Below are 22,088 nucleotides of genomic sequence, written 5' to 3'. Positions count from 1 at the left end.
CTGCTGTGTCCTCTGGTCTCGTTCTGGTCTCTGGATTTAGGGCCTACTCTAATTCGGGGTGGTCTCAGCTTGAGATCCTCAAAGTAATTGCATCTATAAAGACCCTTTTTTCCAAACAAGGTCATATTCGTAGGTTCTGGGGAGCCACCATTCACCCCACTACAATAGTCAGAGCCATCTGGAGACCTGCACCCAGAACAAAGCCTTCTCTCCATGACTGGTCACTGCCCACTGAGTATTCTACCTGCCCATGGGAGTTTCCCAGCAGCCCTTGGGGCAGCTTTGATCTTTGCGTCCTCACCAAAGCTGCAATAGTGGGGTCAGCATTGTGGCATAGCAGGTTAAGCCTCTACCCAAGATGCCATCATCCCATATGGGTGCTGGTTCAAATCCCAGCTGCTCAACTTCCTATCCAGCTCCCTGCTAATGGCCTGGGAAAAACAGTGGAAGATGGCCCAAGTGCTTGGGCCCCTTCACCCACATGGGAGACCCAGAAGCAGTTATGGGCTCCTGGTTTGGCCTAGCCCAGCCTCAGCTGTTGCAGCCATTTGAGGAGTGAACCAGCAGGTGGAAGAGCTCTCTGTCTCTCCCTCTCTCTGTAACTCTGCCTTTCAAATAAATAAGTCTTTAAAAATATTTAGTCCACTATCTACCAGGTGCTTTATGCATATTATATCTATGTTTTTATCTGAAAGGCAGAGAGAAATAGGAGAGACAGAGACAGCTCCCCTCTGCTGGTTCACTCCCCAGATGTCCACAATGCCAGCTGCAGGAATGATATTGTTTTCAGGACTGTTGTATTAGGCATAATATACAGTGTTGGGCATTCAGCCTAGTGGTTAATTTGCGGGTTAAGATAGTCCAGGGCCAGTTCTGTGGTGCAGCAGGCTAAGCTGCTGCATATGATGCCAGCATCCCATATGAGCCCCAGTTCAAGTCCTGGCTGCTCCACTTTCCATCTAGCTCCCTGATAATAGGCCTGGGAAAGCAGTGGAAAATGGACCAAGTGCTTGGTCCCCTGCACCTACCGGGGGACCAGCGTGGAGTTCCAGGCTCCAGCCTGAGTGCCCCACAGAAGCACCTGGGTTCCGTTTCTGGCTCTGGTTCCTGATTCCAGCCTGCCACAGGAGGCAGCCGTGATGGCTCAAGTAGTTGCGCCCCTGTCTCTTATGCGAGAGACCTGGATTGAGTTCCTGGGCTTTGGCCTGGCCCAGCCCTGGCTGTTGAGGCCATTTAGGGAGTAAACCAGCGATGGAGAGAATGTTTCTGTCTCTGCTTCTCTTCCTCTCTGCCTTTCAAATACATAAATCTTTTTTTTTTTTTTTTTTTTTTGACAGGCAGAGTGGACAGTGAGAGAGAGAGACAGAGAGAAAGGTCTTCCTTTGCCGTTGGATCACCCTCCAATGGCCACCGCGGCCGATGCGCTGCAGCCGGCGCACTGCGCTGATCCCATGGCAGGAGCCAGGTACTTCTCCTGTCTCCCATGGGGTGCAGGGCCCAAGCACTTGGGCCATCCTCCACTGCACTCCCTGGCCACAGCAGAGAGCTGGCCTGGAAGAGGGGCAACCGGGACAGAATCCGGTGCCCCGACCGGGACTAGAACCTGGTGTGCCAGCGCCGCAAGGCGAAGGATTAGCCTAGTGAGCCGCGGCGCTGGCCCAAATACATAAATCTTTAAAAATATGTACCACCCTTGGTCTATGAATTCTGAGGCCAGGTAAACGGAAGCTGTGGGATTTGAACCCAGCTCTGCCTGACCACAGGGGTCTCGTGTTGTCTTCTCCCCGCACGCTTCCTCCATGCACAGAGGAGCCGCACGCGTCCCACGCCTGGGGCCCGGAAGGTAAGGGGAGGCTGACTGTCCTCAAAGCAGAAAATGCAGGTCGGTATCTCAGCCGCGCAGCAAGGCTTTCTTTCAATTCCTCTGAACATATAGTTCAGATGCACTCTTTTTTTTTTTTCTAAAAAGCATGCTGGTTTTCAAGAAATGTCAAGTATTACATTTCAGTGGATGCACACAGGACCATCAGAACGCCAAGCAGCCCCAAACAGACGGGGCCACCATCAAAGTGTCTTGCAGAGGCACATCAGTGAGGCTGAAAAGTGCAGCTCCTGCCCGCAGCCCAGCTGGTTCTCCCAGTGTGCGGGCTCCGTGCTTTCAAAGTCTGGCTTACCAAGGCAGCAGGTGGAAGAACGCAGGGCCCTGCTTATCTGTGGTGGAGCCCTTCCAAGACCCCCGGAGGATGTCTGCACTGCAGACCCTGTGTATGCTATGTGTTGTCCTATAGGTAGGTACCCGTGAAAAAGCTGAACAAAACCGGCGTGGTAAGACACCCACATGGTAACTTCTAATGAAAGGGATCATTACAACCATAGACTGCCACAACACTCACCCTTCTCATGGTGATGGAAAATGATGCAATACATGTCGGATGCAGGCCTGGACCGTGGGGTGGGGCTGCTCCTGACCTTGTCTGTAGATTCCGCAGGAAACCATCTGAGGCTCTGACGAAAGAAATCTCGTGGGCGTGAACCATCCCTTTATCTAGCGTATCCAGGCTATATAAGCCAACTGCCCAAGAGTCCCTTAAAAAAAGATTTATTTGGAAGGCAGAGTGGCAGAGAAAGAGGGAGAGAGATTTCCCTTCCGCTGGCTGGTTCGCTCCCCAACTGGACACAACAGCCAGGACTGGGCAGGGCCAAAGCCGGGAGCCTGGATCTCCATCCTGGACTCCCACACGGGTAGCAGGGGCCCAAGCACTTGGGTCATCTTCCACTGCTTTCCCAGGCGCAGTAGCAGGGAGCTGGGTCTGAAGCAGAGCAGCCAGGCCTCAGACTGACACTTACTATGGAATGGAAGAGCTGCAGCGGGTGGTTTAACCCACTGAGCCACAGTGACAGCCCTGCTATGTAATTTAAAATTCAGGCATCAGAGGAAGCATTTGTGTAGGGGTCTGGTTGCCAGCTGCACCCACATCTTGTATCAGAGGACCTGGGTTTGATACCTGATACCTGGCTCTGGTCCTGACTCCAGCTTCCTGCTAACGCGGACCCTGGGAGGCAGTGGTGATGGCTCAGGTGGTTGGGTCCCTGCCAGCCGCGTGGGAGACCTAAACTGAATCCCCAGCCCCCAGCTTCAGCCTTGTTCTAGCACCTTGGATGCTGTAGGCACTTAGAAAGTGAACCAGCAGGAGGGAACTATGTCTCTCTGCCTTTCAAATAAAATGAAAATACACTTACCCGCGTGGGAGACCTGGAAGAAGCTCCTGGCTTCCACCTGGCCCAGTACTTGTGGCCATCTGGAGAGTGAACTAGTGTTTGGAAGACCCCCCTCCCTCTCTCAGTCTCTCCCTCTGTCCTAACTTTCAAAATAAATAAATAAATCTTAGAAAAGAAAAAGAAAAGAGAGTGCAGTCCTGGACCGGGGTTCCTGTCACTGTTGCACACTCATAGAACGTGTGCACTTCCTTTCCCACCGCCTCACTGCACCTGGTCTCCCCTATCAGTCCAGGCGGACCCCCCACCACCTTCAGTGTGCAGGGGGGCTTCAGGAGGGGAGGGGGGCTCCCAACGCGGGGTCCCCGGAAGGAGGCAGGAGGAAAATCAAATCCCGTGTCCTCTCTGCTCACACTGCCCCTGAAGAGGAGTTGGGGTGGGAGGAAGAGAGGAGAGAGGACCGGGAAGCGCCAGTGACAGAGAGGAAGAGGAAGGCCGCTGTGCCTGCCAGACTTGGGGTTAACAGCTGCCCGCGAGAGGAGAGGAGGGGCGCCGAACTTCTCTACTTCTCTCTGCCGCTACTTTGCTGCTTTGGGGATTTTCTCGATGGGTTGTGGCCCGAGGCCGCGGGGAGGCTGCCCTGGCCCCCAGGTAGGTGGGCAGCGCGCGCTTCCCTGGAGGGCAAGCCCAGCCCTCGCCAGTGCAGACTCCCAGGACCCAGACCAGCTCACAGTCGCACAGTCACGCCTCAGGAACTTCGTGGGGCCTCGTGATTCTCCCTCAGGGGCACTGGGGCCTGGGGGAGCCCTCCCTGCAGAATTCCCCGGAGCCCACGTTGTTATTCTGGGGAGCACTCTGCTCGTGTTGCACGGCGCACGATGAAGAGCTGAGCTTTTCGTGGTCATTTTTGTTACAGTAATGAAAGCCTTGGAACGCTCACAAAAGGAAAAAGGGGAAAATATGCCTCCTAAAAAGAATGGAGGCAAATTATTATAGCAACTGAATCCTAAAAGGAATTTTCAAGTAAAAATATGGCTCATGTGAAGTTGTTATGGCAACTGACATTTAAAAGTAACTGGATTTGGGCAAGTTTCTTTCTCCACCCTCTCTGTGAAGTCTTGCAGGAACTTCATGCTAAAATTATGCTTTAATTTTAATTAGCCAAATAGGTCATAAATATAGCTTATTCCCAAATCCTTACACTTTCTGCCCTGCAAGCTGCTGATCTACTAATGAGAAAATATTTTTACAAAAAAAAAAAAAAAAAAAAACCCACTTACCATTAAGAACTCCTATGCAATGTATTTCTAATATAATTTATCAGTTTAAACACTGTGCACAATGTGAGGTTCTGCAGCATTCCATTAAAATGATAAATAGCGTGCTGGGGTGGGGGTGGGGTGGGGCCCAGAGATGAAGCCTAGGCAGGCAGTGTAAACGGTGTTATAACTCGAGCCGTTGCGGAGGAAAACTCGCCCTTGCCATCCTCAAATGCCGTCCGCACGCAGCTGCCTTGACGGTTAGGCATCCACAGGACAGAGGAAGGGGGCCGATAGGAAATGACAGGCGACTTCAGAAGAAATAAAATTTCTATTAGGCTTTGTTATAAGATTACATCAAAGCGGTTCATATGTTTTAATCTGGGGAGAGAGAAAGCAACTACTTGGGGTTTGTGCCTGGGGGCTGCCTCTGTGTACTGAACCAGACAGTTTGCATAATGAACCGTTTTCATTCAATCAGGATCTCAGCATAGATAGCTCCCACTCAGAGGGCCCAGGCAGAGCTTCGCGGTTTTCAATTCTGCCAGCGCCCCCTGCCGGAGAAATGGAGCGTGGCGGCGAGGAAGGCGAGCAGGGCCGCCTTTCCACCAAGGCCCGGAGCGCCTCGGTCCGACTCCGGAGAGCACCGCCCTGGACGGCTCCGGTTCAGGCAGCAGGGGTGGCTGGAGCGGCCGTGGCCTAGACCTTTACCGCGTCCACTGCTCCCTGACTTCGGGGTTTTAGAAACTGCCGTCTGCGCTCTGAGCCGAACGCCGAGGCGGAGACCCTGGCGGACGAGCTCCGGGCTGGGAGCGCCGCCTGCGGTTCCCACCTGGCCAGTCCTCTGTCCCGGCTCCCGCAGACGGCAGGGGAAATGCTGCCCGGGCGGAGTTGCACGCTCCTACCCCGTGCACGACGTCGGAGCTGAAAAACTGGGGCAGACGACCCTGGCCTGGAGGAGGGGGCAGCCCAGGGCGAGCCGGCTGCGCGCGCTGACCGGGGCCCTGCCCGCCGGGAGGGGGAGAGGCGACATCCAGCCGCGAGACACTGTTTTCGAAAACCTGGGATGATCATTTAAATGTTTAAATTATGCACATGGTAATTCAAAGCTAATTACCCTGAGCACATTGGAAACAAGCCGGCGCTCGCTCGCTCTGGCGCTCGCTCTGCCGTCACGCAGGGGCCGCTCCCTGCGGCCCGGGGCCAGGACGCCCCTGTTCCCTGGGCGGAGCCACTTGTCAGGTCCCTTAGCTCTGGCCGCTCCATCACTGCTCTTAAGGCTGCTCCCAATTGTCACGTCCATTGTCTAATTTAGGTGAAAATGACCCCTCCCCACCCACTCTTTCTTGTTCCTCCTGTCTCCCCTGCCCCAGCCTCCGCAGGGAGCCGAGCTGCCTCTCTCAGGTGCAGCCTGAAGTTCCCCTGACCTTGCCTGCTGTCTGGTCAGTGCCCTGAGGGGGTGCAGGTGGGACATTTTCAGGGGTTGCACGGTGGTCACATCCTTAGCCATCCTCAGGCATCCTGGACCGAGTGTGCCACCCGGACACAACAGCCATCGCTGGGCATGCGTCACTGTAGTGGCCACATGCACATGCCCCACACATGTGCACACCACACAAACCTTACACTCCACACACACACATACGTGCCTCAGGCACAGAGCAGACCCTGCATACAGATAGACAAAGGCCATCTAGGCAGGACTTGAGGCAAACCCACTTCTTCATTTTCCAGACTCAGATGAGTCCCCTGCCTGTGGGGGACACTAAACCAGCCTGCCAGTGCTGACAGCCTGTGCTGTGGCAAAGTCAGTCACACTGGCTGCCCAAGTCTAGGCTGTGGGTCCAGGAGCTGGAATTGGAAGGGGCGCAATCCTAGTCCAGAAATCAGCACTGGCTTATAAGTACATTCCCGGAAGCAGCCGTGTGGCTGTGAGCTCCTTATTAGTGCCCTGAGGATGCCAGCGGTGGCATACAAAACTGGCTTGGATTCCCACAGTCAGCTGAAGTTTGACCGAGCACTCTCACCGGCTTTAACTGGGGCCATTAGGAGACTGTTCACTATCTCCACCCCGCCGCCCCCCAGTGATCACGTGAGTCGTAATGCAAGAGAGAATTTTCATTCCGTCAACGAGAGAGGGAGCCGGTCTATCTTTGTCCAAAGAAAATGAGCAGCCCAGCATGAGGCTGGCGAGGGGCTGAGTGCACAGCACTCCAATAACGTCCCCTGCAGGATTTCTCCGGCTATTTTGTTGGCTAAGCAGAGGCAGGGCTGTGCGGGAGCAATCTCCTCTCCGTGTGCACCTGGCTGGCAGGAAGACCAGCTCGAGGAGCCGCTGAGTGGTCACTCGGAGACCCGCAAGCCACAGGGCTCATGTCCTGACTTGTGCCGCGCGTGCGGATAGAGGTGCTGGCTGCTGTCCTGACGTGCAGTGATCTTGTTGATTATTTTTCTGCCAGGATCTGCCACTCACACCGAGGGACGGCCACGGTGTCACCTGCTCTGGCCGATGCTCTCCTGTGCAGGAAATGGGCTGCTTTTCTTCCTGCCGGTCCATTTTTCGGAAGCTTTCTGGGGACTATTCCCAAGTCCTGTGGCTGCCTCCCCCACACTGTGCCCTCCCCACCACTCTGTCTGCTGTGTGACCCTCTGCTTCTTTATAAAAAGCGGCCTTCCGCTTTGTGAACCTTCCCCTCATGGATTAACGGAGAGCCCGACTCTCTTCTTTCTTTTGTGTTCCTTGTGACATCTCAACAAGCTGGCTGCCACTGGAGACTCCCACGTGGGAGACCCAGCCGCTTTACAGCTGGAGCCAGAAGACCCCTAGGATGACCCCAACACACCCCCATACACCGAGCAGAAACTGCACCCCTCGAGCCGAAGCTCCTGGCATGCTGTAACTTGCCCAAAGCCAGATTTATTGCTCCCACTCCAAAGTGCATCTTCTCTAAGCCTCACTTAAAAGCTGCCACTGGGCAGAGGATCAAGCGGCAAGTGCAGGATGGCAGGTGACAGCGAGGCTGGGAGAGGGGGCGGGGAGGGCGGGCGCGGCAAATAATTGAGGCTCCAGCACCACCAGCTCAGTGTTTAACCTAACTGGTAATTTGCTGTGACAATTATGCCAGGAAGGGAACACTACTACTACGCGAGAATGTCGCGCTCTAATTAAGAGGGTTCTGCTTTTCCCAGTCACCTGCTCTCTAACACACACACAACACAAGGGGTTGCAGCAGGGGCATGTGCAGCACGCAGCGGCAGCGGGGGAGGCCGGTGCACACCCTGGATTCTGCCCAGGACGGGGGCAGGGAGCCGCTGCAGCCCTCGCTCGCTGTTTGAGTGACAGGCTGTCGTCTTCCCAGATCGCCTGCGCGTGCCTCTACTGCAAATCTTCCCAGCTGGCCTTGATCCTTACAGAGTAACTTTAATAAGAGTTTTCCTAAAATTGAAAACCCACAGAAATAAATCTTCCTCTTTAAAGATGGAGGCAGGAACGCAGGACACCCCCCACCCCACCCCCACCCGCTCATTTGCAGGCTAGACTCTGGGATGAGACAAGAGGATGCTAACATCCCTGCTGTACAGAAGCCTCTGCCGTTTCTGAATGGGCTGCTGGAACCCTGATCCGAGGCTAAGCAAGACAAACCCGTTCTGGCTTAATCAGCGGCTCCTCCGTGGAAGGCCTAGTGCCTGGAGAGGGGAGCTCAGGGCTGGGAATGCACCTGGCAGAGCAATTCGGATTTCAGACAAATGGCGGGGGTAGGTGCTCTGCAGGGGTGCGTGCCGAGATCAGCTCTCCCAGGCAAACAGAAGCCTCTAGAATTTTAGGCCAATAGAAATGACCTCTGTACCATGGCTGACTGAAGATATAAATAAACTTGAACATGAGCAGCAGTGTCAGCGGTGAGAGGAGATGAGAGTCCAATCGGGGCTTATTTTTAAAAAGGCCCTGTTGCTCTGACTGCGTCTGAGCGTAGGGTGTTCAGAGCGCCAAGCTGCCGCCCCCTGCAGCGAGCTGTGCAGGGCGGGCCCCGCCCTGGGTTATCTAACCATTGAAAGTTAAGTACAGGCTGGGTTATGTGCATTTTACAAGCACCAGGAATGCCATCTGAGGAAGCTGTCATTTTTAATGACAGCACAAACTTCCAATTACCAACTGGGAAAAACACTAGGGAGCAGGTGCAATTTCCTAAGATTGGCTTCCGTTATTGAAAGTATACATGATCACTTTGGAATTGGATACAAATATTTCACACGAGGCAGGTGGGGTTTTTGCACTTGGTATATTCAAAGCTGGTGGGGGGCAACATAGTGTTTTCTTGAAAATTTAACCTTTTAAGATTAGTATCAGCTAGAAAGCAGGGAGTGCGAGGTGACAGCAGGAAGAGCCTGGCAGAGCTGAAGGAGGACCGTCAGGATGGTCAGGTGGTTCACTGTCAAGTCACACACTCTCATGACAAGTCCAGAGCAGGAGTTAGGGGTCTGATGGTAGAAACGATGAGGCTACTTCAAAAAGTTCATTGAAATTGAATTAAAATACAAGTTCAGGGGAGGGTGTGCCCTGGTGGTTAAGGTGGACCCACATCCCATGCTGGAGCGCCTGTTTGAAACCTGCCTCCATCCCCTGGCTCCAGCTTCCTGCTAATGTAGTCCCTGGGAGGCAGCAGCCATGGCCCAATAGGGTCCCTGCCACCCAGAGGGAGTCCTGGAAGATTCCTAGTTTTGGCCTCAGCCTAGAGGCCTCGCCCTGGTATTTGGGGAGTGAACCAGTGGATGAAGAGTTTTTCCATTTGCTGGTTAATTCCCCAAATGGCCTCAACAGCCAGGAACTGGGAACTCCACCATTGTCTCCAAGTACTTGGCCATCCACCGCTGCTCTCTCAAGTGTACCAGCAGTAAGCTACATGAAAAGTGCAGCGGCTGGGATTCGAACTGGCACTGTTATATGGGATGCTGGTATCGCAAGTGGCAGCGGCTTAACCTGCTATGCCAAAACTCCAGCCTCAGTAAGATTTTTAAAAATGATTTATTTGCGGCCGGCGCCGCGGCTCACTAGGCTAATCCTCCGCCTAGCGGCACCGGCACACCGGGTTCTAGTCCCGGTTGGGGCGCCGGATTCTGACCCGGTTGCCCCTCTTCCAGGCCAGCTCTCTGCTGTGGCCCGGGAGTGCAGTGGAGGATGGCCCAGGTGCTTGGGCCCTGCACCCCATGGGAGACCAGGAAAAGCACCTGGCTCCTGGCTCCTGCCATCAGATCAGCATGGTGCGCCGGCCGCAGCGCGCCAGCCGCGGCAGCCATTGGAGGGTAAACCAACGGCAAAGGAAGACCTTTCTCTCTGTCTCTCTCTCTCACTGTCCACTCTGCCAGTCAAAAAAAAAAAAAAAAAAAAAAAAAGATTTATTTGCAAGGCAGGGAGACAGTCAGGAGTCGGAGATCCTCCATCCACTGGTTCACTCCCCAGTTGACTGCTATGGCCAGGGCTCGGCCAGGCCGACCAGGAACGGTTGACCTCATCTGGGTCTCCCACACGGGTGCAGAGGCCCACATACATGGGTCATCTTCTGCTCTTCTCCAGGCACATTAGCAGGGAGCTGGGTACGAAGCAGAGCTTCTGGGACTTGAACTAGTATCCAGTCTGGGATGTGGGTGTTGTAGGTGGCAGCTTAACCTTCTGTGTCCCAGTAAAATTTTTTAAAATGTTTCTTTTGGTGCAAAAAAATTTGAAATCCAAGCTCCCCCCACCCAACAAATTCACAATTTCCATGAACTTTTTGAAGACCCCTCAAACAAGTAAGAAGGTCTTACACCACCCATGGTCAAGGAAAGCCCAGTTTCCTTGGCTGCCTCCCCCCTGACTTCTGTGGCCATGTACAGTGTCCCGTCAGGGACAATCACAGAACGAGGGACGGTCATCAGGCATCGTGTCAGCATGCACCCTCCCGCGTGGACCAGCCCGCTACCTCCTAAGCACAGGCTAGAACGCTCAAGTCTGAGAAACCCACATGGGATGCAGGTAGTGGTTTTACCCACTAAGCCACAGCGCCAGCCCCAGGGGACAGGAAGCTTCTTGATTCAAAATCACCTAGAAGGGCTGGTGTTTAGCTGAGCAGTTAAGATGCCCGTGGCGCATATAGGATGCCTGGGTTCCAAACCCGGCTCCAGCTGCCTGCTAGTGCAGACCTAGGGAGGCAGCAGCGATGGCTCAGGCGACGAGGTTCGTGCTACCCAAGTGGGAGACTTCAGATGGAGGAGTCACGTCTCCAATCTGTTGTGGGTGTCTGGGAAGTGAGCCAGCCGATGGGAGCTGCTTCTCAAATAAAAACTTTTAAATAAAACCACCTAGAAAGAGGTTAGAACAGGTGGGCAGTGATGATAACTGACTAAAAGTTCTCTCAGTGACTTCAAAGCTGCCATCCCAGGTACGATGAAGAGCCCGACAGGACAGCTCGCAGGACCGTTAACCCCCTGCTCCAACGACCTGCCGCCCTCACAGTAACAGGGTTAGACGAGTTCTCAGCGGACTGAGGCAGGGGAAACGCAAGCAAGAGCTCAGCAGACCAGGAAACAAAGGCACAGATCCCCCCATGCCACAGAGGGGAGCGCGCCTCGGCTTGCCAGCAAGACCCGAGTCTCTAACAGGTGCGACAGCACGAGCCTCAGCAAAAGCGAATGGACTCAATAAATTTACACACCCAGACGGCCAAATACCACTTAAGATGATGCAGATCAATTTGTACTGAAATGGAAAAGATATACACTCTACAGTGTGAGGAGAAAGGTATTACAGAACAGTGTGCATAGCATAATCCCATTTTTCATTAAAATTATATTTATACACAGATATAGAGGAAAAAGGAGTCTGCTATACAAATAGTTATTGCTGGTTGGGGGGATTATGGGGAATTTTCTTTTTCTTATTTGCAGGCTATTTCTCTAAACTGAACGTGGATCACGTGCAGAAGTCACGGTCCAGGACGGTGCTGTTGCGGGCAGGTTAAAGCGCCTCTCAGAACGCCTCAGCTCACGTCAGTGCCAGTTCTGCCTGCTTCTGATCCGCTTCCCCGCCAATGCGCATGACAGCAGCGGGAGACGCCCCAAGCGCTTGATGCCTACCACCCCCATGGGTCACCTGGGTGGAGTCTCAGGCTCCTGGCTTTGCCCTGGCTGTGGAGGGCACTCTGGGGAGTGAGTCAGCAGATGCCTGCCTCTCCCTCCCTCTCTCTCAGGGGTGGGTGTTCAGCACAGCCACCATCTGGAACGCCTGCACCCTGTGTCGGATCATGGCGTCCCAGGTCCATTCGCCAGTCCAGCTTCCTGCTGATGTGCACTCTGGAAGGCAGCAGTGATGGCTCAAGTGCTTGGGCTCCTGCCACCCGCACGGGAGACCCGGAGGGAGCTCCTGGCTGCTGCCTTCAGCCTGGTTCAGCCCTGGCTGTCATAGGCATGTGGGAAGTTGACCAGTGTATTGGAGATATCTCCATCTCTCAGATAACAAGTAAATTAAAAAAAAAATTATTTATTTGAGCGGCAGAGTTATAGACAGAGAGGGAGAGACAGACAGAAAGGCCTTCCATCCACTGGTTCACTCCCCAAAATGGCTGCAACAGCTGGAGCTGGGCTGATCTGAAGCCAGGAGCCAGGAGTTTCTTCTGGGTCTCCCAAGCAGGTATAAAGGCCCAAGCACTTGGGCCATCTTCCACCGCCTTCCCAGGCCGTAAGCAGAGGGCTGGACTGGAAGAGGAGCAGCTGGGACACAAACTGGTGCCCATACGGGATGCTGGTGCCGCAGGTGGAGGCTTAGTTTACAACACCACAGTGGCAGCCCTGATAACAAGTAAATTTAAAAACATAATCTTCAGGGCTGGTGCCATGGCGCAGCAGGTTAATCTTCTGTCTGCGTCACCGGCATCCCATGTGGGCACTGATTCTAGTCCCAGCTGCCCCTCTTCCAATCCAGATCTCTGTTATGGCCTGGGAAAGCAGTAGATGGGCCCCTGCACCTGGGTGGGAGACTGGAGAGAGGCTCCTGGCTTCTGATCAGCGCAGCTCCGGCCGTTGCAGCCATCTGGGGAGTGAACCAACGGAAGGAAGACCTCTCTCTCTCTGTCTCTCCCTCTCACTGTCTGTAACTCTACCTCTCAAATAAATAAATAAAATCTTAAAAAAAAAAAAAAAGAAAAAAAAAGAAAATCTTCAGTCATGATCATATCAGAGATGTAAAAAAAATTGGCAGATAAGGGTGTTATTTTCATCTTTTATTTGAAAGGCAGAGAGAAAGGCCTTCCATCTGCTGATTCACTCCCCAAATGGCCGGGGCTGGGCCAGGCGGAATGGTTAACATGTCCATGTCCCACATCAGAGTGTCTGTTCAATTCCTGGCTCCTGCTTATTGCTTATTTATGCTGGAAAGGCAGCAGTGATGGCTCAAGTAATTGGGCCCCTGTCACCCATGTGGGAGAGCTGGATTGAATTCCTAGCTTCCGGCTTTGGCCTTGGCCCAGCCAGCCCTGGTCAGTGCAGGCTCATTTGAGGGAATGAATCAGTGGGTAGAACTTCTCTATTTCTCTCTCTGCTTCTCAAATAAAAAAATAACACGGTGTCCTAGTCTTAGTTCTTTTTTTTTTTTAAATAGATATTAACAATACCCAACACCAGTTTAATACACACTCTCAGCTAAGGTTTCGATTTTTTCCCTCCAACCAAACAAATGAAAACATGTCTATTCTTTTTGAGAAACAGATAATTTCCAAAGGAGTTTATAAAAGCCAGCAGCCTTTGAGCAGAGTGGATTCTAAGGACGGGAGCTAAGCAACCACGTAGAGAGGTAGCAAAGGAAACAATTCGTCTGCTGGGACCGTGGCCCCTGTAAGCAAGGGACCACGGTTCCATTTCCATAAACAGACCAGGGCCGGCACACTGCCAAAGACACAGTCGCTACAGACCTTCCCGGACTGGGCTGCCAACCTTCACTTTCAGATGGTATATTAATTATGTAGTCAATAACCATGGGATTCATTAGTGTACTAAATACCACGATCAATATTATTTACTTTTCCAAGACAGGCCATTGAGGGGGAGTGGGGGAGGGGGACATGTCTGACCCTGTAGTTCCATGAAGTCAGAACAGCAGGGATTAGCCAGGCTTTAATGGAGAGCATAAAACACTGGAAATATGGACAGAAATCAGATTATTGCCCTTTTATTTATTTATTTTGCTTGCCTCTCTCATAATGAGATTGGAGGGAATTCAAGAACCATTTAAAACAAAGACGAAATGATTAGATTTTTTCCTAATTGCTTTCTGTTGATGTCACGGTGTATGCAAAATAAACATTGATCTCGAAGTGAGAGATGAGAAACAGGACGTGAACGGCCTTTCGAGGTAAGCTACAGCCACGAGAATGCTCAGAACTGCGCGCCACAATCGGCCCAGGCGATCCCCAGGGACCTAAATCTCCTAAAAGCTTAACAGTGGAGCCCATTTCCGATGCTGCTCCACTGGGGGCTGATCTTTCAATGGGGAAATCTGTTCAACACCCTCCCTCAGGGAGCAGCCCCAGGTTTCCAGTCCCACTCCTCCCCCAACCCAGCCGCCAAGACACTGTAGGGCCTGGCCTGGCGTCCTCCTGATGCCTCCTGGCTGGGGAGAGGAGGGAACACTGGAGTGGTGGATGGAAAGGACTAGTTATTGGGCTGAAAGCTCTCTTACCATTTCCAATGCATGATTTGTCAGTCCAGAATCACGGGGAAGACTGATTTTCTAGTTGATGCTTTAGAAGCGTGGTCAGTTGGAAGAGAACGTTCATAGAAACTGTTGGGGTTGGCCGGCGCTGCGGCTCACTGGCTAATCCTCCGCCTAGCGGCGCCGGCACACCGGGTTCTAGTCCCAGTTGGGGCGCCGGATTCTGTCCCGGTTGCCCCTCTTCCAGGCCAGCTCTCTGCTGTGGCCAGGGAGTGCAGTGGAGGATGGCCCAGGTGCTTGGGCCCTGCACCCCATGGGAGACCAGGAAAAGCACCTGGCTCCTGCCATCGGGTCGGCGCACCGCGTCGGCCATTGGAGGGTGAACCAACGGCAAAGGAAGACCTTTCTCTCTGTCTCTCTCTCTCACTGTCCACTCTGCCTGTCAAGAAAGAAAAGAAAGAAAGAAAGAAAGAAAGAAAGAAAAGAAAGAAAAGAAAGAAAAGAAAGAAAAGAAAGAAAAGAAAGAAAAGAAAGAAAGAAAGAAAGAAAGAAAGAAAGAAAGAAAGAAAGAAACTGTTGGGGCCTCTGCCGGGGAAACAAGCGCAACTCAGTGACCACCCCCGGAGACTGGAGAAGGGTGAGGCGGCGCCTGGCTGCTCAGGAAGTTCCTGGTGCCTGCTCTCACCCCATCCTGGGCCGCTGACAGCCGGGGCTCTCAGCTGCAGGCTGACCCCAACACGGCCTGGACTCCGGGACGGGCAGCGAGTGCAGAGCGCTGGGTCACAGCGCCCGGACAGACGACACAGGTGATCAGGAACGCACAGGCCAGGCAAGCTCTCGCTGACGGAAGCCCAGCAACGTAATTACTGCTTTCTTACTCGCACACTGTCTGCTCACATTTCAAAGGCTGCTTGGCATGAGACCGCTGTGTAAACATCAATCAAATCCCAAAGTGCCAGATCCTCAGCATTCCTGGGCACGATGGCTTTCTTTGTTGTTTGTGTTTTTGTTCTTTGAAAGATGCGTTTCAGGGCTGCAAACACTGGGAAGAATGATCTCCACGCCTTGGACTAATCCCCAAGTTAGTAATGAGTTAACATCTCTCCCAAGTGAACATTTATTATCAAGGCTAATTAATTGCTTTCCAGTTACAAGAAGCCTTTGCATTCAAAGCAAGTAGGATTCACAAGCAGAGAATATACTGTTTATTAAAGCAAAGCCAGGGAAACCAAGGGCTTCTCCCTTCAAAAAGCCTCCTCCTGAACAAGGCTTTAATCCAGAAACGAAAGACACGCATGCAGGAACTATGTACAGGCACAGAAAGTATGTGTTCACCAACCAAACCGTGCCAGGAACTCAGGCGGAAACTCAAGCCCTCTTTGTAGTTGCCTGGGTGCCCCGGGGGACAGCACGTCAATGCTTATCAGCCGCCCTCAGAAGAGACAATTTTGATTAATATCAGACCCATCTGACTCAGTCTATTAATCTATTAAACCCTGAAGGAAGCATGTTCTTCAGATATAAAAGATATGTCTTTGATTAATAATTCTACCCTATTGCCATTCCAAGCATCCCCAGCCACGTGGCAGCTCCAGACAGAGCCTCCGCGTCCCGGGAAGACACATGCACTGCACCGCGAGGCTCCCTCGGAAGGAGCTCGGGTGGGGCAGGTGCACCATGGCAGAAGCAAAGTCCCAGGTACATAATTTACTTCACTGTCTACAGACTTAGGGTCCATTACTCACGACATAATTCCTGGTAGAGATAATGAAATCTTAACACAACTGACAAAATCCTGAAGACCCAGGGGGTGACAGGCACACCCCACCTGCAGGCTGACCTCTGCGTCTCTCAGCGCACACCGCAGCTGCCTGAGCCTCTGCCTTTGCCTACTGACGGGTTCCAAGAGGCACCTGGGAGGGAAACTGTTCAGGCCACCACAGAGCACGTGGCACTGGGTGGCTAAGCATACGTGGAGCGGTGGGGATGGGGGCGGGGCAGTCAACGCCGTCTCACTTCCGGTGTTCTGCCTTCTGTCGGGTCTGCGCTCTCTCCTCACAGAGCCGCGTTCCTCCTGATGTTCATGATCAGCCTCCTGGCGTGCTCTCTGTAGTCCACGGGCTTCACGTCCATCACCGTGGCCTTAATTCGAGACTCATCCTTAGAAAGGAGAAAAGCAGTCGCGAGTGACAAAGCCTGTGACGCAGGCGGTGATGCTAAGCCCTGGCCTCAGCAGAAGAGGACAGAGACACTGCGCTGAGTTCAGTAAAGCCAGTAAGAAGACACCAGGGGGCCCTGTCCAGAATGTCTGGAGACTTGTGGGTGGTGCGAGTGGCCAGACCCCCCCCTCCCTTCATCTCCGGCCCTTTCCATCCCTCCCTCAGGCTCTCAACCAGGCAAGAGACCTAGAATCCACACGGGAAGGACTTCGGAGGGCTTATCCAGCACGCTGTGTCCTCTTTACAGGGAGGAAACAGGAGCCCCAGAGGACCTGTGACTTGCCCAGAGCCACACAGCTAGTTCTGCAAACAGAACTTCCACCTCGAGAGAATCCAAGTCGCTGTAAAGGAAAAAGCACCCACGGCAGAGACGCAGCGGGTCCCACGCCCACAGGAGGCCTCTCCGTCTCCCACCATCGCCATGCACATCAAGGGGAGATGACCAACTCTGCAACTCCCCAGCCACCCTCCGCCTGACACTGGATCCCACTGCCACTGCCGCATGTCCATCACAAACACGTCCACCAACGGGTATTAACAGACAGAACGAGGAGGCCGTGCTCTCCCTACTCTTCACCGATGTCCGGGTGCCTTCAGCGGCCACACGGGCAAGCCCGGGACCCTGACACCTCCACGTGCTCTGTAATGACTCAGGGCACTGATGCTTACAGGTAGGCTCAGGAGCAAAGCTCTGAGAGGGACTGCCTCGGTTGGACCCTTAGCTCTGGCACTTGCTAGCCCAAGACATGAGGCAAGCAGCTCACACGTGTCTTCACTGGTGAGAGGGGGTAACAGCTCCCACATCGTGAGGACCGAGTGAGATGCGGCCCACGAGGCCGAGGTGCGAGCTTGAGTGGCAGGCGGCGCTGTCATGACTCGCAGCTCTATGACATCACAGGCAACTAAGAGTTTTCCAGGTGACTCCACCCCCCCGGGGTCTTTGTCCTTAAACTGCGGAGGACGTGAGTCCACCATGCTCATCATTTACTGTCAGCGCACAGAGCAAACAGGCCAGGTTTGAACTGAAGGGTCCATAGCACACTCCCCTCCCCAGACACTCAGCCTCTCGGAGTCGGCTCCCTCATCTGCAAATGTGGACGGAAGCGGGTCCTCAGGCTCGGGAAGACACAGGGCGCCTGGCCCTGGGCCTGGGCCAGTCAGCACCGTGAGGACACAGCCTCTGCCACCCACCCTCTGGGCCCCTGTGGCCTCACTTACGTTGTAGGTCTCTAGTTTGACCCTGATCCTGAACGTGAAGGAGCGGAAGTTGGCATTCTGGAAAACCTCTTCAAAGGCCTGCTCGTTCTGCAAAAGCAAACAGAGAATTTCAGACATGGAGACTGCTGGCTCACTCGAAGCACCTGTGAAGGGAAGACCAGAAAAAATGTAACCTCCAGTGATTTGAAATTACTTAGGAAGGACAAATCCACAGGTGGCATTTTAGCACACCAACCTGCATAAGGAGACTGTTGCTAAACGCTTGGACCCTCTGCCTTGAGGGACCAGGGTCACAGGCAGGAGCCGCTGGTGCCGAGGGCTGGGAGGCGGAGGGGTGCCCGGGGCTCTCAGTGGGCACAGATTCCGTCTGGGAGACACGAGGGATGGTGGTGACTGCTGCACGAGGACATGGGGGGACCTAATCACCAAGCTGCACACCTGGAAATGGCCACTATACTATATTGATTTTATCACACACATACTCAAAACACTCCCAGGAGGGCTAGCACTGTGGCACAGCAGATAAAGCCCCTGCCTGCAGTGCTGGCATCCCAAATGGGCATCGATTCCTGTCCTGGCTGCTCCTCTTTTGATCCAGCTCCCTGCTAATGTGCCGGGGAAAGCAGTGGAAGGTGGCCCAAGTGCTGGGGCCCCTGCAGCCCATGTGGGAGACCCGGAAGAACCTCTGGACTTCTGTTTTTGGCCTGGCACAGCTCCAGCTGTTGGGGCCACTTGGGGAGTGAACTAGTGGATGGAAGACCTCTAACTTTGCTTTTGAAATAAAGAAAAATTAAATCTTAAACCCAAAACACTCATAGGAAACATTCCTGAGACATTGAACATTATTAATGGAGTAGACTTGAGGCTTACCAACTTCACCATGAATTAAGCACTCAGGGAATAATACTCAGAAAACAGCTGAAGATGCCATACATATTTCACAGTCTCAGCCTCTGTATCTCAGCTCCTGATCTGCTGAGCAAGCTGACCACACAGGTGAAGTGGGAGAAGTTAGGGAAGGACTGAAAGCCAGCTGTTCCCTCTTAACAATCTCAAATGCTGTTCCTTTAATACAAGTAAGCCTGGGGGCAGGAGCTTGGTGCAGCAGTTAAGATGTTGCATGCATCCCCTACCAGAGTGCCTGGTTTGAGGCCCAGCCCCTCCACTTCTGACTCAGCTTCCTGTTAATGCACAACCTGGGTCCTTGCCACCCACATGGGAGACCCAGATTGAATTCCAGGCTCCTGGCTTCCGCCTGGCACAGACATGGCTGTTGGGGGCATTTGGGGATTGAACCAGTGGATGGAAGATCTGTCTTTCAAATCAAAATAAAAACAGGGGCCACTGCTGTGGCGCAGTGGGTTACGCTGCTGCTTGAGACACTGGCACCACATTTTAGAGTTCCTGCTACACTTCCAGCCGCTCTGCTTCTGACCCAGCTCCCTGTTACTGTGCCTAGAAAGGCAGCGGAAGATGGCCCAAGTGCGTGGCCCCTCGCCATCCACACAGGACAGCAGATGTGGTTCTTAGCCCTGGTTTTGGCCTGGCCCACACCTGGTTGCTGTGGCCATTTGGGTAGTTAACCAGCAGATGGAAGATCAATCTCTCTTTCTTGCTGTCTTTCAAATAAATAAAAAACTGTTCTCCTCGCTGTGGCCGGGCCCAGTCCTGGCTGTGTGGGCATCTGGAAAGTAACCAGTGGATGGGAGATCTCTATCTCTGTTTCTCAAAAACAAAAAAATTCTGGTGAACAGAGGGAGTCAGAGAATGCATTTTATACAAACATACATAAAATTAACTCATAATTTCTTAGAAAATTAATAGTTAATATCAGCCAAATACTTTGCATGCCATATGGAGTGAGAATGGCTTTGTTAATGTAGAACTTTTTTTCAAGTTACTTTGCAAAAGTTGTCTTTTGACCTTTTAGCTACGTAAATAAAGCCAGGTGGTAAACTTTCAGAAAATTGCAACAGCTGCCATTATTCTCCCCTGATTAGGGACGGTGTGGAGGACACACCCTGAGAACACCATGGTTCCTGGAGGAGTTCTGTGTGCTTGTACTCATCAGCAGTAAAACCAGGCAAATATAATAAGCTCATAAAAAAATCCTGAAAGGCTGCCTCAAGCCTTAAAACCTGAGATGAAAATAGAGGACCAGGCAAAACACACAAAAGATACTATCATAGTTTAAAGTCAACCCCAGTTATTTCTGGAAAAGGACTATTTTCAGAGATTTCCTGGAAAATTTAAAAAAGAGGTGGGGGCAGAGGCAGAGGGCAGGACTGAGGAGAGCAAAGAGTAAGAAAATCATGTCACAAACGAATTGCAAATATTTTTTCTTTGTATATTTTACAATTTAGGGACACAAACAAACAAAAAATCAATAACCCCATTTGTAGATGGATGCCATTTTACATGGCCCAGAAAATACAGCTTTTATTGCTTTTCTTTATATGTTTTATCTAAGCAACTAGCTTTCCTAAGTTTAGGATAGCTGGTAATCTATTCTACATATAATATGGAAAATGCCAAGTTATAAAATAGCAAGTACTTCCTGTGTGCATGTAAGCCAGGATTCAGGGGTGGGTGTTTGGCACAGTAGCTAGGACGCTGCATGGTACGTCTGTAGCCTGTAATGAAGTGCCCGGCTTTGAATCCCAACTCTGCTTCCGATTCAAGTTTCCTGGGAGTGTGCAGCCTGGGAGGCAGCAGCGATGGCTCAAGTACCTGGCTTCCTGCCACTCAAGGGAGACAAGAATTGAGAATCGAGTTTCAAGCTCCCAACCTCAGCCTGGCCCATTCTCGCTGGTTGTGAGCATCTGGGGAGTGACCAAGATGAGACACCAGTATCTTTCAAACAAATAATTTTTTTAAAAAGGCACAAAGTCAAAATTGGTTAGATTCTCAAATAATCATCAGACTTACAAACAATATAAAATACCCCAAAGAAACAACCCAAAAATATGAAACAGCAGAGAAAAGATTCAGTGTGACACACGGGAAGCATTACAGTTACAAGAACAGTCCATAGCCGACCTTCTCTTTCAGCTCCCCAAGGTAAGCAGTGTTCTGTCCAAGGATGGCCTCAGCAGACTCCTGGAAACAAGTCACCCACTGATTCTCCTGAAAGTCTGCAATATTTACCTAAAAAACACAACTCTGTTATTTCAGAGAACAAATAATAAACGGATGACACACAAAGGAGGCTGGGAAATTAAATTCTCCCCTCACCGTAACTTCCAGAGAAAAAATATTCCCATTACATGTACAGACAGTCTGGGACTTAACGGTGGTTCCATTTCAGAATTTCTCACTTTGTCGGCAAAAGGCTACCTGTACAACCATCCTGTTTTCCCTTTAGGTACAATATTTTATAAACCACACAAAATAATCAACACTTTATTATAAAAAAAAGCTTTATGTCAGATGACTTTGCCCAACTGTAGGCCAATGCCAGTGTTCTGAGCATGTCTGAGGTGAGCAGGGGTGGGGTGGGCATCTGGTGCACTGGGTAAGACACCCCTCGATGCCCACACCCATATCAGAATGCCTGAGTTTGAGTCTCTCTCTCTGCCTTTCAAATAAACCAAAACTAAAACTACCAGTTGCTCATCATATAAAACAGGGGTAACAACAAAGATACAGGCTCAGCTCAACTAGGATGTGCAGTAGGTTAGGTGAATTAAATGCAGTTTTCACTCAGTGACATTTTCAACTAAGATGGGTGTACTGGGATGGAACCCTGGCAGGATGAAGAGCATGTGTCCTCTACTTTTCCTAGAGTGCGAAGTGGGGGCTGGTGCTGTGGCATAGTGGGCTAAGCCTCAGCCTGTGGCACCAGTTCGTGCCCTGGCTGCTCCATTTCCATTCCAGCTCTCTGCTATGACCTGGGAAAGCAGTGGAAGATGGCCCAAGTGCTTGGGCCCCTGCACCGGTGTGGGAGACCGGGAAGAAGCTCCTGGCTCCTGGCTTCCGATCGGCACAGCTCCGGTGGTTGCGACCAATTGGGGAGTAAACCAGTGGATAGAAGACCTCTCTACTGTTTCTCCCTCTCTCTGTATCTCTTTCAAGTAAGTTTAAAAAAAAAAAAAAAAAAAAGGCAGAACAATAGCTGCCCTCTGACACTGGCAAGGAACCCCCCCCCCCCCCGTTTTTTTTATTTATTTGTGGGCAGAGAAGGTGGGGGGAATGGGGAGTGGTAGAGGGGGAAAGAGAGACACAAATCATCTGGCCACCACATTTGGGGCTGGACAGGCCAAAGCTGGGAGCCCAGAACTCAGTCCAGGTCTCTCACGTGGGTGCTTGAGCCATCACTGCTGTTTCTTTCGCAGGGTGCCGCTCAGCAGGAAGCTGGAGTCAGGAAGGGAGCTGAGACTCAAACCCAGGTAACTGCTCACACAGGATGCAAGTACCCGCCTCCGTATTGTTTTTTAATTCCACTTTTCCTTGAACCTTTTTTTTTTTTTTTAAGATTTTATTTATTTATTTGAGTGG

General features: G+C 52.0%; 1 protein-coding gene across 1 annotated transcript in view; it reads right to left on the bottom strand.

Moving 5' to 3' along the window:
- Positions 1-15,336: 15,336 nt before the first annotated feature.
- RPA1 (replication protein A1) overlaps positions 15,337-22,088 on the bottom strand; it is a 61,839-nt gene continuing 55,087 nt past the window's right edge. Inside the window, exons 15-17 of the mRNA XM_008270927.4 lie at positions 20,631-20,738; positions 17,592-17,678; positions 15,337-16,314 (exon numbers count right to left, since the gene is read on the bottom strand). Coding sequence (XP_008269149.1) covers positions 16,210-16,314; positions 17,592-17,678; positions 20,631-20,738 — 300 coding nt within the window. The 3' untranslated portion in view covers positions 15,337-16,209. The remainder of the gene's footprint in view (positions 16,315-17,591; positions 17,679-20,630; positions 20,739-22,088) is intronic.

This window comes from Oryctolagus cuniculus, chromosome 17 (genome assembly GCF_964237555.1).
Source record: "Oryctolagus cuniculus chromosome 17, mOryCun1.1, whole genome shotgun sequence".
In the NCBI taxonomy this organism is placed as follows: domain Eukaryota; kingdom Metazoa; phylum Chordata; class Mammalia; order Lagomorpha; family Leporidae; genus Oryctolagus; species Oryctolagus cuniculus.
The sequence above is the reverse complement of the archived record's forward strand: the minus strand, read 5'-3'. Positions and strand labels throughout refer to the sequence as shown.